The 16,345-nt window shown below is 35.6% G+C and overlaps 1 protein-coding gene across 2 annotated transcripts in view; it reads right to left on the bottom strand.

Annotated features, from left to right (window-relative positions):
* Window positions 1-16,345, bottom strand: part of LOC138705190 (facilitated trehalose transporter Tret1-like) — a 48,612-nt gene that overhangs the window by 13,526 nt on the left and 18,741 nt on the right. For both annotated transcript variants that reach the window (XM_069833929.1, XM_069833930.1), the window contains one exon: window positions 9,546-9,931. In XM_069833929.1, coding sequence (XP_069690030.1) covers window positions 9,546-9,931 — 386 coding nt within the window. The remainder of the gene's footprint in view (window positions 1-9,545; window positions 9,932-16,345) is intronic.

Here is a 16,345-nt window from a genome sequence, read left to right as displayed (position 1 = left end):
ATATTCGATTCCCAAACCGTTTTAAACGACCTGAAAACTAGATTAGATTTGCTAATTTCGTCGCCTTTATTACATCCTGATCAAAAGTTTTGTATATTAAATTCCTCAATTTGCCCATCATTAATCTACACATCTCAGACAATGCCCTTGAAAACAATACCCAATACTTTTTTAGATAACGCTGATAAAATTATTAAAAGCACTCTTAAAGAAATTTTGCAGCTACCAGCTGACAAAACCGATTCTATGATACATACACATCGTAAATATAAAGGTCTTGGTCTTTTTAGGGTACGCTGGGAATCCACGCTACAACACATTAACGGCTTAAGGGTATTACACAAAACTAATTATCCTTACATTACTTCCACTAGGGACCTTATTGAGGAGAGTAAAACATGTTTAAAGAGCCTTAAATTAACTCCTGCTAATTATTTTTTAAATAGTCGTGAAAATTTTGTGGACTCTCGAAAAGTTAGAGACGCTTTAAGAAACAAAGAATTTGAAAATTGATGTACATTGCAACAAAAGGGTAAAGGAGTGATTCTTAACAAAGAGTTCCCCCAGCAAACAGCTGGATAAGATATCACAAAGGTCTAACCCTCTCGGAATGGATAGACGCCCTTAAAATGGTAGGCTGTGTTGCTCCTGTCCGAGCTGTACCGGGTAGAAGTCGGGATGGTACCCGCTGTAGGCGCTGTCTCAGCGAGATTGAAATTCTTCCCCATATCCTTGGCTTCTGCCCCTATAGTGAGGCCCTTCGGAACATCCGTCACCATGCTGTCCGTTCTATGCTGGCCGAGGCGCTGAAGGAAGTAGGGTTTACAGTCCATCAAGAGGTGCAGGGACTAGCCACACAAGGAAGTGTTCGGTGAATTGATATCATTGTCATTAAGAACAACTCTGCATACATTCTCGATCCCACCATCAGATATGAGACACATGCAGATCAACCGCATGAGGTGGACAGTGAAAAAAAAAACGGATCTATGAACCAACAATCCCGTTCTATAAAGATAAATATAGCCTGTCCCACATTGATGTGATAGGTCTGATGGTGGGAGCACGAGGTACCATACCCTCCTTCTTTGCCAACAAATGTAAAAACCTGGGCCTAACATACAGCATTGTGAAGGAAATAGCCATTAGTGCCCTCAAAGGATCGGTTCAGATATTGAGAAATCATTTGTATGGAAGTGATAATGGAAATTTCAAGTTATCTTAACCGATGGCTGTTGATTGGTTTAGATATCAATGCCAATCAATCCGTACTATTATTTTTCTCGCGGTATATGGCATTCAAATCATTCTAACCTATCTGATGGTATTTCGCCCCCCCCCCTTTCTTAACTGTAAATGAGCACAAACGCTACTTAGGTGTAAATTTTTCTGATATCTTGCATATTCGATTCCCTAACCGTTTCAAATGTATATCATTTTACCTTTTACGTGTGATTCCAAATTATGTATAATACGTGTTCGCGTAGGCTTCCGCGGCTGGTGTACATTGGTGTGTGGATAAGCTTCAGGGCTTCCACCGTGTTGTCTTGGTGTTATTGGCTGACGTTTGACCGCTGTGTTGTGGTCATCTTCAGAGCAGTTGTTGGATAAGGAAATAGTCTGCCAGCTATACTATATATATAGTAGTCTCGATGGGGGGAGTACTTGCGGTGATAGGTCGTAGGTTCTCCTTCTGGCATCTGATTGGTCCTACGTTGTCCAATCCGGTTGAGGTCTGTATGAAGGAGAGTATTCATATTAGATATTTGTATTTGTACGCGGCCCCCCCCCTTCATCCGGACATCGGGCACGGTATCAACGTCACTCTTTCGGACCTTATGAGGGCCAGTATTTAATATGAATACTCCCCTTCATACAGACCTCAACCGGATTGGACAACGTAGGAACAATCAGATGCCAAAAGGAGAACCTACGACCTATCACCGCAAGTACTCCCCCCATCGAGACTACTCTATATATATATATATATATATATATATATATATATATATATATATATACGAGGTGGCAGACTATTTCCTTATCCAACAACTGTTCTGAAGATGACCACAACACAGCGGTCGAAACGTCAGTCAACAACACCAAGACAACGCGGTAGAAGCCCTGAAACTTATCCACACACCATATATGTGATACGCTTTGTCAAATCTGGCAACCTTTTCATAAGGGAAGCTAAATTTATTATTATTAACCAATGTTTATTTTATTTTATTTTTTATTTATTTATTTATTTTTTTTTGCATATTCTAGTAGTGTACTGATTGTGAGATCTGGCAGTTGGTATACATTATTATATTTTTCCTCCAGACAAGGTCTTCGGTAGATTAGAAAAAAGAATAAGGAAAATAAATACGATCACTGATTCTTCTGAATACAGTACATCAGAATTTATGTAGGAGAAGGAACTGTCAAGAAGCTAGGATATGATGTTCCTGTCAACAGCTGGAAGGAAAGGAGTGACACAGGTGCTGAAAACATTTTCAACTTAGCCCTTTCTAAGAGAATTCTCTTCAAAAAAGGGAAGTCAGGTGTATTAGAGGAGAAGGTCACTATTGTAACGATTTTGGAGTTTAGCGAAGTTTTTGGAAACGAGAAAAAGCAATCTATGACATACAGTTGCAAAGAAAATAGTTGGGGTGGCAGTAAGAAAAGGAGAGAATTCAAGATACTGATAAACTCCTTTCAAAACATTTCGTTTCTTTGTGGAAAACAAACAATGATCTGGAATTTTATGCCCGTCTCATCAATGAGAATGGAGAGGAAGCAGAAGAAGACGAAGGAAACATTTTGGTCGATGAACGTGACGACCTGAAGTTGTAGGAGTAAATTTCAATTTATAAAATGATTGTTCAATAAACTCTGGATAGAGTTCTATTTTTTATTGGTGGAATTCCATTATGATATTTGTGATTATTGCATACATCTGGAGATATTTTTGGTCGATGAAAGTGATGATCTGGAGCTGTAGCAGCAAATGTCAATTTATAAGGTGATTGTTCAAAGCAAACCCTGGACTGAGATCTATTTTTTATTTCTGGAATTCCATTACGATGTTTGTGATTGTTGCATACATCTGGAGATATTTTGGTTGATGAAAGTGACGACCTGAAGCTGTAGGAGCAAATGTCTATTTATAAGGAGAGTGTTCAAAGTAAACCCTGGAATGAATTCTATGTTCTTTATTGCTTATTATTATTATTATTATTATTATTATTATTATTATTATTATTATTATTATTATTATTATTATTATTATTATTGCTGGGATTCCATTGTGATATGTGTGATTGTTGCATATATTTGAAGATATTTTTCTCTTGGAATTCAGCTCAACAGTGTTCTATTAAACGTTGAGTAATGATTTATTTCGTATGTATTTGACCACGTAGTCTACCATATCCAAATTTGTAGCATGATTATGGATTGTTTCTTGAGTAATTCTTTATCTTCAATCTGCATTCTTATTTACGTGAACAATATAATAATCAATAATATTTATTTATTTACTTAACTAGCTATCTAGTGAGTACAAATTAAAATTATAAAACAAAAATGTTTTGTAGCCACTACCGTAAGAGCCAGGCTCGTGTACGGTGTGGTCTTAGTCAATATAACATAAGATTTATAAGAACAGTTTACTAAATACAGTAAGTAGCTTAATTCAGACCAATAAATAGCACACAATATCAAAAAAAGAAGAAGAAGAAGAAGAAGAAGAAGAAAGAGAAAAAGAGAGAAAGAACATATTTAATATAAATTGACAATCAGACAGAAGCCAGTGATATTCAATAAAAATAATGAATATAGTTGACAGAAATAAAAGGTAAAAAATACACACGTTTGTTAATATTATATATAATGAACAATTTTATAAATTTCTTTTTTAAAAGCTTCAACTTAAAAACATATCAAATTTTGAAAATGGTTTGTAATTTTATTATAAAGTCTTGGGCCGAAACTAGCACCATGTTTAAGAGTTGCATTTGTATGACATTTAGGCTTAATTAATGGGAAAGTAGACTTTTGTCTTCCAGTACGATATTCATGTCGATTAGATTTATGTTTTATTTGATTTCTGTGGTAGTAAGTTAGTAAACTATATTTATAAATTTCTTCAATAGTTAATACTTTAAAATCTATGTAATTAAATTTGTTGGGTAATCCATATTTTTGGTTAGACAAATTTTTATTAACTTTCTGTGTAATAAAATTAATGGATTAAGTACAGATGATGCTATCCACCCAAAATTTATTATACCATATTGTATTAATGATTGTACTAAAGCTAAAAATATTATTCTCAATGACTCATTAGTGATAAAATTTCGAAGTATTGTGAATAATTGTCTTTCTTATACTTGTACACATAAAATCAATTTGTTTATCCAAACGTAAATGCTGATCTATAACAATTCCTAAATATTTGACTTGTGTGGAAGGTGTTAGATGTGGGCAATTACAATATTTATTTGTTAATTCATTACATGAAATATTATGTATTACTAAGTGATAATTATTCATAGGTGGCGGTAAACCTTTCGTTGTTAAAGAAACTGGAATATAGGTAGTTTTATTAGTAGGCTATTCAAAGACAGGAGATTAGAGTCAAGCCAATTTTTTCACTACGTTAATTCCATTGCTAGCATTTAAATAAATGTTATCCCAAATTTTCCCTGTTAAATGTTAGTACAGTATCATCTGCAAACGAAAATATATTACAACCATATTTCTTTAGATCAATTTTCAACAAATTATTAATATATATTGTAAATAAGATTGGTCCTAATACTGTAGCTAGTGGAATTCCAATATCGATCAATTTATAATTGCTGTTATAATTGTCAATTTTGACTTTTTGATATATATTTTCTAAATATGAACGAAAAACTTTGAGTACAACTCCTCTAATACCAATGTTTTCTAATTTTGAAAGAAGGATATGATTAACTGTATCAAACGCTTTTTTCAAATCAAGAAATATTCCTAAATATTTATTTCTCATATCTAATTTTCTCATAATATTCCATGTAACAGCTAGAATAGCATCATTTGTCCCTTTAGATGTACGAAATCCAAATTGAAATTCGCTCAAAATGTTGTTTTATCCTAGATACTTTACTGACCTTTATTTAATACATCTTTCTATTAGTTTAGCAAGAGATGGCAACAGAGAAATAGGTCTATAATTGTTTAAATCAGTCCGATCTCCTGACTTATATAAGGGAATTTCAATAGCAGTTTTCAGTTTTGTAGGAAAAACACACTGTATAAAACACAAATTAATTATAGGTACATAAAAGAGGTTTAACGTATAATTTTTAATTTTCTGTGAGATAGAACTGCCTATGCCATCATTACCAGGAGAAACATTAGTTTTTAATTTATCAATAATAGAAATTAATTCATTTTCTTTAATTGAAACAAATATTGAGACAGGGGATAGTGATTGGTTTAGTATCTGGAACATGGTTTTGTAAGTGATTTTACAATTTCATGACCTATTTTCGTAAAATGATCATTAAAATTATTAGCAAACCCGTTTTTATTGAAAACTGATACACCATTTGAATTAATAATTTCCATTGGTGTAGAATGTTTAGTTGAAAAAGTGTTTGTAGCTTCATTCACTATTTTCCAAAAATTGTTTTGATCATGTTGGTTGTTCATAAACTTTTTTTCGTAATATAGTTTTTGCAGTTCTGATAAGAGTAGTTAAAATATTTCTGTAACTTTTGTATTTAATTAATAATGTACTATTAAATGGCTGCTTTCTAACCTTATTCGCTAATTTATCTCTTTTACGAATAGAACGAATTAAACCAATAGTTATCCATGGTTTTATTTTTTTTTTAATTTATTGGAAATATTTTGTGAGAACTATAATTTACATGTATTAATATGACAATTTAATTGTTCATTAAATATATTAGAAGCTAAATCGGGATCTTAACATGTGTAAACATTTTCCCAGTTTTTTTTTGTTCATGTCAGATATTAATGTGCCAAAATCAATATGAAATTTTAAGTGAGGATTATCTCTGTTTGTCTCTGAATTATTGTCTTCCGTAAATAAATATGTTAGTTGAAATCTACTAAGAAAGAGACTAGTGAAGTGCTTTGTGTAGAGTGTGGCATTGTATGGGGGCAGAAACATGGACATTACGACAAACGGAAGAGAAACGAATAGAATCATTTGAAATGTGAATATGGAGAAGAGTGGAATGTGTGAAGTGGACAAACAGAGTAAGGGACGAAGAGTGGGTGAAGAAAGAATGATGCTGAAACTGATCAGAAAGATAAAAAGAAATTTGTTGGGTCACTGGCTGAGAAGAAACTGCCTACTGAGGATGCACTGGAAGGAATGGTGAACGGGAGAAGAGTTCGGGGCAGAAGAAGATATCAGATGATGACGACAATAAGATACTCGTATGTATGTGTGTTGTTATGCATTTATGTATGTATATATGTATCCAATGCCCACCCACTTCATTTTACGTGATTCGGATTCCACGCATTGCGTATAGATGGCAGGACTGTGACCCATTTTTCTAGTTGTACACCACTTCGGCGGGCCACCTGTACGTCATGTGTTTCTGTGGAGAATTATGTCGTGTACTAGGGTGAGTGTATGTGTAAGTGTTCGTGTAAGTGTAGTGTCTGAAGATGAAGATAGGAGAAGGGAAAACCCGGTGCTGTCACGTAGTCTACTCCTGTCGAATAGCACTAAGAGGGACGCCAGACTTAACGTCTCTGTCCGACGGACGAATCACTATAAACAGTGAAATATACCTTCTCTTCATATGAACTGCGGAGATATTTGTTGTCTAGTTTAAAAAATAATCTGAAATTGCACTTTTTCAATTCAGATTCCTTTCAGTTCCTTTTTTGTTCTCTTGATCACCAGATGAATTTATTATCATACTCTTTTTATTGTGAATTTTATTTAATTTTCGCATTTCTTTTCTTTTTTATTGTTTTATTACATTCCATTTTGTTATATTATTCCTTACGTTTTCCATATTAACTATTTGTACAAAATGAGTTGCTTTTACTATATTCCAATGTATTTTACTTTCTTTTTTTCTATTATGGTATTATTTTCATGTTGTTTAGTGTCTGTTTTATTATTCTATTATTATTATTATTATTATTATTATTATTATTATTATTACGAGGGGGTCCAGGAAATAACGACCGTTCGCGCATACCCGTTGCGCAGCTGACTCCCCTTCCTTGTTTGAAGGTCAACTGGCTTCCTTAACATGTGTTCTCATAATGTTGTGAGTACTGGTTGCAACAAGTCGCCATTGTGCATTTTGTGTTACTTCAAAATGAACGACGTGATTGATAATCCCGCCGACTGTGAGGTGAGGAGTGTGATTCGATTTTTGAATGCCCGACATTTGAAACCTGCAGAAATTTACCGGCAATTGAAAGAAGTGTATGGTGATACTGTAATGAATGAAAGAAATGTGAGAAAATGGTGCGAAATGTTCAACAATGGGCGAACAAATGTCCACGATGAAACTCGACCCGGACGCCCATCACTCATCACAGAAGACCTGAAGACCAAAGTGAACGACAGAATCTTGCAAGACAGGCGCACATCACTCGACGAATTGCATATTGCCTTTCCTGACATTTCTCGTTCTTTGCTTGGTGAAATTGTGTCGCAACGTCTTGGCTACCACAAAATCTGTGCACGCTGGGTTCCACGGCAACTGAGTGACCAACACAAAACTCAGAGAATGGCCTCAGCATTGACATTCTTGATGCTATATCACACAGATGGAGACGCCTTTCTTGATGAAATTGTGACTGGTGATGAGACCTGGGTGTCTCACAACACCCCAGAGACCAAGCGCCAATCACGTCAGTGGCATCATCCCTCATCACCCAAGAAACCGAGAAAATTCAAACAGACTCTCTCAACACAAAAAGTTATGGCTACTGTCTTTTGGGATCACAAAGGTGTTCTTTTGCTGGATTTCATGCCAAAAGGCACTACGATCAATGCAAATCGTTATTGTGAGACTTTACGAAAACTACGGCGAGCCATCCAAAACAAGAGGCGAGGAATGCTTTCGAGAGGAGTTGTGCTTCTTCACGACAACGCCCGCCCGCACACTGCTGCTTCAACTCGAGAATTGCTGGATCAATTCGGTTGGGAAATCTTTGATTATCCGCCCTATAGTCCAGACCTTCCTCCTAGCGATTTTCACCTTTTCACTAAGCTGAAAGACTTTCTGGGTGGTACGCGTTTTGGAAGTGATGAAGAGTTGAAGAAGACAGTGAACAACTGGCTTAATGAACTGGCGGCGGAGGAGTATAACATGGGAATTCTAAAGCTAGTGAACAGATACGACAAATGTTTAAATGTACGTGGTGATTATGTGGAGAAGTAAAGGAAGCTTCAGTTATGTAACAGACTTTGTTTTTTCAAATAAATATTTTTTTTTAATTATGACAACAAAACGGTCGTTATTTCCTGGATCCCCCTCGTATTATTTGTAATATGTAGGTATTCTGTTCTTTAACTTTTTTTTAACTTTCACTGCTTGTATACTTTGTGACTTGGTAGAGTGTAAGAGAAGGACCTGTGGGCTTAACTCTGCCAGTATAAATAAAGAATTATTATTATTATTATTATTATTATTATTATTATTATTATTATTATTATTATTATTATTATTATTATTATTATTTGTAATATGTAGATATTCTGATCTTTAACTTTTTGTTAAACTTTCACTGCTTGTATACTTTGTGATCTGGTAGAGTGTAAGAGAAAGCCCTATGGGCTTAACTCTGCCAGTATAAATAAATAATAATAATTATTATTATTATCATTATTATTATTATTATTATTATTACGTATAAAATAACCTCCTTATCCGATAATTAGCGCAGGAGAAAATATTCTGCAGAGATTGACAAAAATGTGTTGCTAGAAATGGGGATTCGCAGAGTTCCTGAGCTTCAGAACCACTGAACTAAATTCAGTTTCTGGAGTCCGTACAGTATAGGAGACCAGATAAGTCCTTTGCGCAAGTGACGAATGGAAGGGACCAGTCCAATGACCGCTCTGGGGAAAAGCATTGCTAGAAGGGAGAGGGGATCATTTCTGTCTGAACTCAACTTCAGTTAAGATTCCACACTTTCTATCACTTTCTGCCACGCGCATCTTACCCCTTAGCGGCCGCGAGCTAATGCAGCCCTGAATACACTTCCGCACTGATAGGCTTCGTCCATTCGCTTCACGTCGGTTCCACCCAAATGCACCGACTTTCTCTACAGATTCCAGAAATGGAGTTTAGGCATGTTGGGTAAAGTAGATCTACTAATACTTTTAGTGCGTTTAAGTACGCTTCCATTGTATGTTTCCGATGTGAGCTCGTGACAAGCGGCACGAGTGTACACAGAGTCACAATTTGCCCACTGAATGACAATAGGTGCACATAATGTTTGGGATTGAACTCATAAAAAGAGTAATTGTATTCTCTTAAATGTCGGTAATAGCTAACCTGAAATAAAGTTCCCAGCGCCCCGCGCACAGATGTCTCTGCCACCTCGCTGGTGTAGACGGGCGCCACCACCGACACCACTCCCGTAGCGAGTCCCGCGAGAAGTCGAGCCACATACAGCATTGCCACGGAGCTGGCGCCCACCACCAGCGCCCAGCTTATCAGGAAGGGCGCCGAAGTGGCGCAGATAACTATTTTGCGTCCGAAGCGATCTGCAAGGTACCCTGCGGGCAGAGACCCCGCTATAGCACCCACTGCGAGCAGGGAGCCGATCCAAGAACCTTCTTCAAGGGTGACGGGCAGGGTGCTGTTGGCGGCCTGCAGCTCTGGCAGCACTGGAGATGTCCAGGCCAGGACAGTCCCAACGGCCATGGAGCCCAGTGTGGCTGCACACAGCAACAATAATGTTAATTCTATACTCAATGTAGGGTATTTGTTGATAGGTAATGAATCCATCGATCTATCGCTGTAGATTCACATAGCGAAAAGTGATTTCGATAGGATAATAAAACTTATTTGTTGAATATTTAACACAACGCTTTCTTATCTTCTAATAGAAACAAGACAATAGGAGTCTTGAAGGTGACACACACTTTTTCATTTTAAGTTCGATGATTTTCGCAAATACAGTGCAATATGAAATGTGTCCTAAATTGTCAGTGAAATGAGTCATAGTGCCACTACAGTGAGTGAGATGAGAGTAAAGTGAAAGATTATTATCAGTACCAATGTGAAACTTATATAGGGCCTATACTGGGTGTTCATTTCAAAGTGTGTCATGACGTCACCGTTGATGAGTCAGCGATTTGAAGCGAATTTCAGCTTTGGTGTCAGAGAAGTTGCCTATTAATCAAGGCGTTCAATCTGAACTTGAGAACGTGTACGGTATAACTTGAACGTCGTAGCAACAGATGGCGGTCTGTACGGTCTGTGTGCTATCATAACTTCTTTCGAACTGTGTTTTGCGCGGCCAAGTCGTACGCAGGGTATTTGTTATCATCGGTTGCGTACGGCAACATTCCACAACACAAATCAAATGCTCCGTGTCCATGTTGACAGTCGAAGTTAATGTCAACAAATACGTAAGTAATCGTCTTAACCCTCTCCCCATATCCCGACAGTAGAAAAAACTCACCTCAGTACATGTTTCGAAACAGTTCACATTCCTGCCACTACCGGCGTTACCGTACGTAACGGTAAGTACTCTTCTGAATGAACGCCGTAATTGCTAGGCAACTTCTCTGGCAGATAAATAATACACCTCTGCGGAAGTGTAGGAAGATTGAATTCTCTAGGCTCATCGACTAGCCACGTGACGGCATACAGCGAGCCACGACACACTTTGAACTGAACACCCAGTACATATGTAGGTTGTATTGTACAATTAGGTTCACTTATTAATTACGTTATTTTATATATTATTATTAATTGTAATTATTATGTTAATTTATATTGTGTATTCTTATTGTATTGTGTATTGTATTGTAATTTTATTATGTATTGTTTATATTGTGTATATCACTGCCACCGGGTGCTTGTCCACTTGCAGTGTAAATAAATACATACATACAATCAGTTATGCTTTCCCCCGCGGCGCAAGTTTTTCCTATGAGTGAGATCCAACTCGTTTGCCGCTCATTGGAAGTAGTAGGAAACCTGCTTGCTTACTTGTTGACCTCTGTGAATGTCGCAGTCGTAGCACAGCTGTTCCCGGGTGTGTGCTGTGTTGTTCGTTTCTTAATTCGACAGTATACATAAAGTGTATTATGCCTTGTGAGTTTACAACGGCACAGCGTGTCTTTATTTAGGATTCATATACATTAACTCAGTCAGCTCGTGAAGCTCGAAGATGTGAAGTTCGAAGACGGTTTCAAGAAAGATTCCTGGGTGTAGACGCTCCAGATCGTAAAACAGTCCATAATCTTTATCATAAATTTCAGGAAACTTATATAGGGCCTATACTGGGTGTTCATTTCAAAGTGTGTCATGACGTCACCGTTGATGAGTCAGCGAGTGTCCAGCCTAAGAAACCAAAAAGAAGCGTATGGTTGTCATCGAAGAAAGATTACATAGTATTCGTAATGGTTTAGAAATTTCTCCTAGAAAATCTCTCCGTCGTCTTGCACAAGTGGAACTTTCATATGGGTCTGTGAAAAAGGCTACTAAAATAAAGTCGTATAAAATAACTGTGATACATGCTCTTCAGCCAGGTGATCCCGTACGTAAGCTTAAATTTTGTGAGTGGATTCTGGAAAATGTGATGAATAATTTCCTAAATAGATGCGAAAAATGTGTGGAGAATGAAGGAGGGCAGAATCAACACCTCATTTGATAATTTGGTAAGTAATGAGAATCTTAAATTTGTTTGTGTATTGTTGTATGATTGGTTTGTTTTATTGTTTTACTCTCCCGCTAATCACCGAGACACGGCAAACTGGCTAACCGGCTAACGAGCGGCGCGCTCGCCCATAGGAAGCATTCCGGCGGAAAGCAAAACTGATCGCACTGTATTTTGTTCTTTACTATGTTATCAGTAATACTTCTGTTTGTTCAGCGACATTCATAGACCTATCAAACTGTTCACTGTTAACCCAAATACAGACAAGGACAATGTTAGAATCCTAAAAAAGTAAGATTTATAAATTTGTAAACCCGCAGTTTAATTCGGTGGAATTAATTTCTTCAGAAATTCATACAAATAAGGTTGGCCTATACATGTACTGGAACCTATTTTAATATTAATTTTCGCCGATCTGTGGCTCAGGTGCTAGCACGCTGGTCTCCCTCCCAAACGCGCAGAAACCTGGGACCCGTTTCACAATCCTAACAAATTACAAATTAACAATTTACAAATAACAAGTAAAGGATTACAAATGCTTGTGTTTCATAATGCTATCTTATTAATTTGTAAAGTTTGACGAGCTTTACAAAATCAACTAAAGAAATTTACAAATAAGCATTATTGGTTACACCAGCGTTTCTCAAACTTTTTTGAAGTGGGGACCACTTTTTTAAGTCAGAACAGTTCCGCGGACCACCTTACTCTTGTTGCCTTCGAAAGCAAATTTATAATTTTTGTAGCATATTTTAATATCAGTATATCTATATTTTAAAATAGAATTAATTAATTAAAATCAATTCATTTCAAAGAAACGCTGGATTACACAATATCGCCAACGACAGTTAACAAAATTAGCTAAGGAACAGAGTTAAAGTCGCTGTATTTTTACCACTATCGGTACATATATTTATATTTGGTACTAAAATAGATTATTCTAAGCTTGCTGATTCATATTTCACCAACAGAAAATATAAAGTATTGTTAAAAAAATTAAAAGTATTTTGATTTTTATATACTGTATTGGCGACAATGGAGTTTCATGTGATGTGATTGGTTGAGTATACCAATACGTCTATTACTTAAATGACCAAAGTTATCGCCGAATTCAGTCAAATAAGTAAATAACAGATTTGGTCCAAGTACAAATATGCAATTGATAAAATAATTACAATGTCTACCACAAAATCAGGTAAATGTTTTGTGTTGATCCATCAGTATTTATTAATGTTGCATCCATAACTTCAGAAACATTAGTGATCCCAGCAGCAGCATAAAAATTCGAGGATAATATGACGGTAGAACTGTATTGTAACCACGTTCTGGAAACCATTGTTGAGCCATTGCAAAGGCAGTTCGGCGTTGAATTAATTTTTCAAGACGATAATGCTAGAGCAAGACGTGTGGATGAATTCCTCGAGCGTGCTCATATCAGGAGAATGGAATATCCAGCATGTTTATCTTATATGAACTCGCTAGAGCACGCTTGGGACAGAATCAAAGCTGCCATTCGACAACGCAATCCTCTTGTAAAAACTGTCCAAGACCTCCGAGAGGCCACTGTGGGACCGTCTCGATCAACAGGTACTTGATGACCTTATTAGCAGCATGTCAAGACATAGCTGCATTGACTCAAGCTCGAGGGGGTGTTACCAAGTACTGAGACTCTAAGAAATGTGTTTTCAAGGCCAATTCATATCAAATTTAAATTGCGATGTTTCTCCATTAAATTATTGAATTTGTTCATTTTGTTGTTTTATGAAATTTTATAAGTTTAATTAATAAAAATTATCCAATATATGCATGTTTTCAAACAGTGGTAAATTATTTTACTAGTTACATTCAGTCATTTTAAAAGAAAACTCGAAAAAAAAAAAAAGAGTGTAAAACTCGAAAAATAGGGTGTTTCCAAACTTTTTGTGATGTGTGTATTTCAATGTACATCTTTACAAATATTTGTTTCCTTCTTTCATTAGTACTTATAAACGTTTTAAATCGATTGTTTGAAATGCTATTCATTGCAGATGATGTTCAGCTCGACCACGTTGCTGTACCACGCTATCAGATGTCATAGATGCGAGGGTGGCCAGAATTCAGAGCCTGCAACGTCAAGTGATCTTGTAAATAATCCAGTTTATTCAGTTTCTAGATCATGAGGTAGGATCGTCTTTTGTATTCTTCCTAATTGTTGCTTTATGTACTGAGTCTCAGACTGAGTGGTTTGGTTTCGTGAGGTTGCTTTGAAGTATGTGATCATGTGTAATGGATTGAAAAGTACGTTTATGTAATTCAATAAATCAAAAATATTGCGTTCATGTGGTTTTATTTTCTGTTATTGTTGTCATAATAAAGCTATAGTTGTTAAATTTATAATTTCTCTTGTTACTCAAGTAACTAAAAAAATACGTTCACTTGTTTTTATTTTTGTCATTGTTATTATTGTGTATTTATTTATTTATTTATTTATTTATTTATTTATTTATTTATTTATTTACTTATTTATTTATTTCTGGTGTAGTTAGGGTCATAACGCTTCTCTTTCATATAATCAGAAACATATAATGTTGTCATCATAATGAAGCTATAGTTGTTAAATGTATCATTTTCTCTTGTTACTTAAGAAACTAAAAAAAGTGTTCATTTGTTTTTATCTTCTAGCATTGTTGTTATTACGTATTTATTTATTTATTTATTTATTTATTTATTTATTTATTTATTTATTTATTTATTTATTTATTTATTTATTTATTTATTTATTTATTTATTCTATTGTAGTTAGGGCCATCAGGCTTCTCTTCCACGAATCCCTATCATTTTTCTAATGGAATACTCCTAATGGATATTTTCCTAATAGAAAGAATTCCTAAAGTATATCTTCCTAAGTCATATTTTCTAAATTATTGTTCCTAACTGTTCTTTTTTCTAATGGATTATAATCCTAAATCATTATTACTAACGTCATTTTCCTAACTTAATATTCCTAAGTCAAGATATTTCCTAAAAATTAAATTAATTAACAATATACTTGTCATACTGTTAGTAATTTAACGTTGCTAGGAGAAATGAATTCATTTTGCTTCATAATTACTTTAGACTAAAATTTTTTGTGTTCTTCTGTTTACTAATTTAATTTTATAATCTATAACAAAGTTGTTAAAGATGCAATCAGAAACTGAGAAATTATTTCCAACAGAGGAGGTACAAGGTTAATACTTGAGGGTTACATTTATTACAAATCACGATCATAATAAGGAAAGTAGTTTTGGGAATACCGTAAAGGCAAGGCCAAGGAATGTGAAGCTAGAGCAATAACTAGGGAAGATCATAAAGGAATAATAGTTGTCAAAGGAGTTAAGAAATCACAGCACTCACATCCACCAAATAGAGAAGAAGCTGGATCAATTAAGGTCAAAGAAAATCTGAAAAGCCTCGCTGAAGAGAGACCAGAAATGACACTCGCTCAAATTCTGAGAAACAGACTTAGAGATGTGCTTTCAGCAATACTCGCTTAACTACCTGATCGCGAAAACCTGAAGAGCAGCTTAAGGAGGATGCGGAAACGCGACTTACCAGCGAATCCAGTATCTTTACAGGAATGTGGAAAGATACCAGAAAAAATATCAAAGGACTCTTGTGGGAGAGATGTTTCTACTATTTGATTCAAACCAAGTTGGGGAAGAAGACACCGATGAACGTGTTATAATTTTTATAACAGAATAAACCTGGAATTATTGATGAAGAGCTCCACTTATTATTTGGATGGTACGTTTGAGGTACCTATGTCCTAACCTCTTCATGCCAATATTCTCCATCATATACTGTTAAACGCTAGGGAGCGGATCATGCAGATGAAGAAAGTGAAATCCCATTGTCTTTTGTGTTTATTTTACTAACTTCAAAACAACAGGCTTTGTACACGAAAGTGATTATGGAAGTTCTGAATAAAGCAATAATGTACGGTGTCAATGTTGTTTATCCTGAAATGATTATGATAGATTTTGAGAAAGCCATCATTAACAGTGATGAACAGGTTCTGCCTACTACGGAAATTATTTGTTGTTTCTTCCATTTAAGTCAATCTGTCTACAGGCGAGTTCAGGCTGAAGATTTTTAACAAAGTTACAGTTATCCAGACGATTGGCAGCTGAGAATGTCAGTACATATGCTTCTGGCATTGGCATTTATTCCTGTGTAGGATGAGGCTGAAGCATTTAAAGAATTATGTAACGAAGTTAATGAAGATGTCTTAGTTATATTTGATTATTTTGAATAAACACATTGCGGAATAAGAGCAGAACAGCAGTCCCACCTTGTTACCCTGTTTAACAATGAAGCCAACATCAAGCGACAAGACAAAACCGTAGTAGAACTAGCAACAACAGAGAAGGTTTTCACAATAGGTTCCAAGTCGTCGTGGGAAAACATCATCCCAACTTGTACACTACGTTAAAGGAATTTCAAG

The sequence above is a fragment of the Periplaneta americana genome, chromosome 8, assembly GCF_040183065.1.
Source record: "Periplaneta americana isolate PAMFEO1 chromosome 8, P.americana_PAMFEO1_priV1, whole genome shotgun sequence".
Lineage (NCBI taxonomy): Eukaryota > Metazoa > Arthropoda > Insecta > Blattodea > Blattidae > Periplaneta > Periplaneta americana.
The sequence above is the reverse complement of the archived record's forward strand: the minus strand, read 5'-3'. Positions and strand labels throughout refer to the sequence as shown.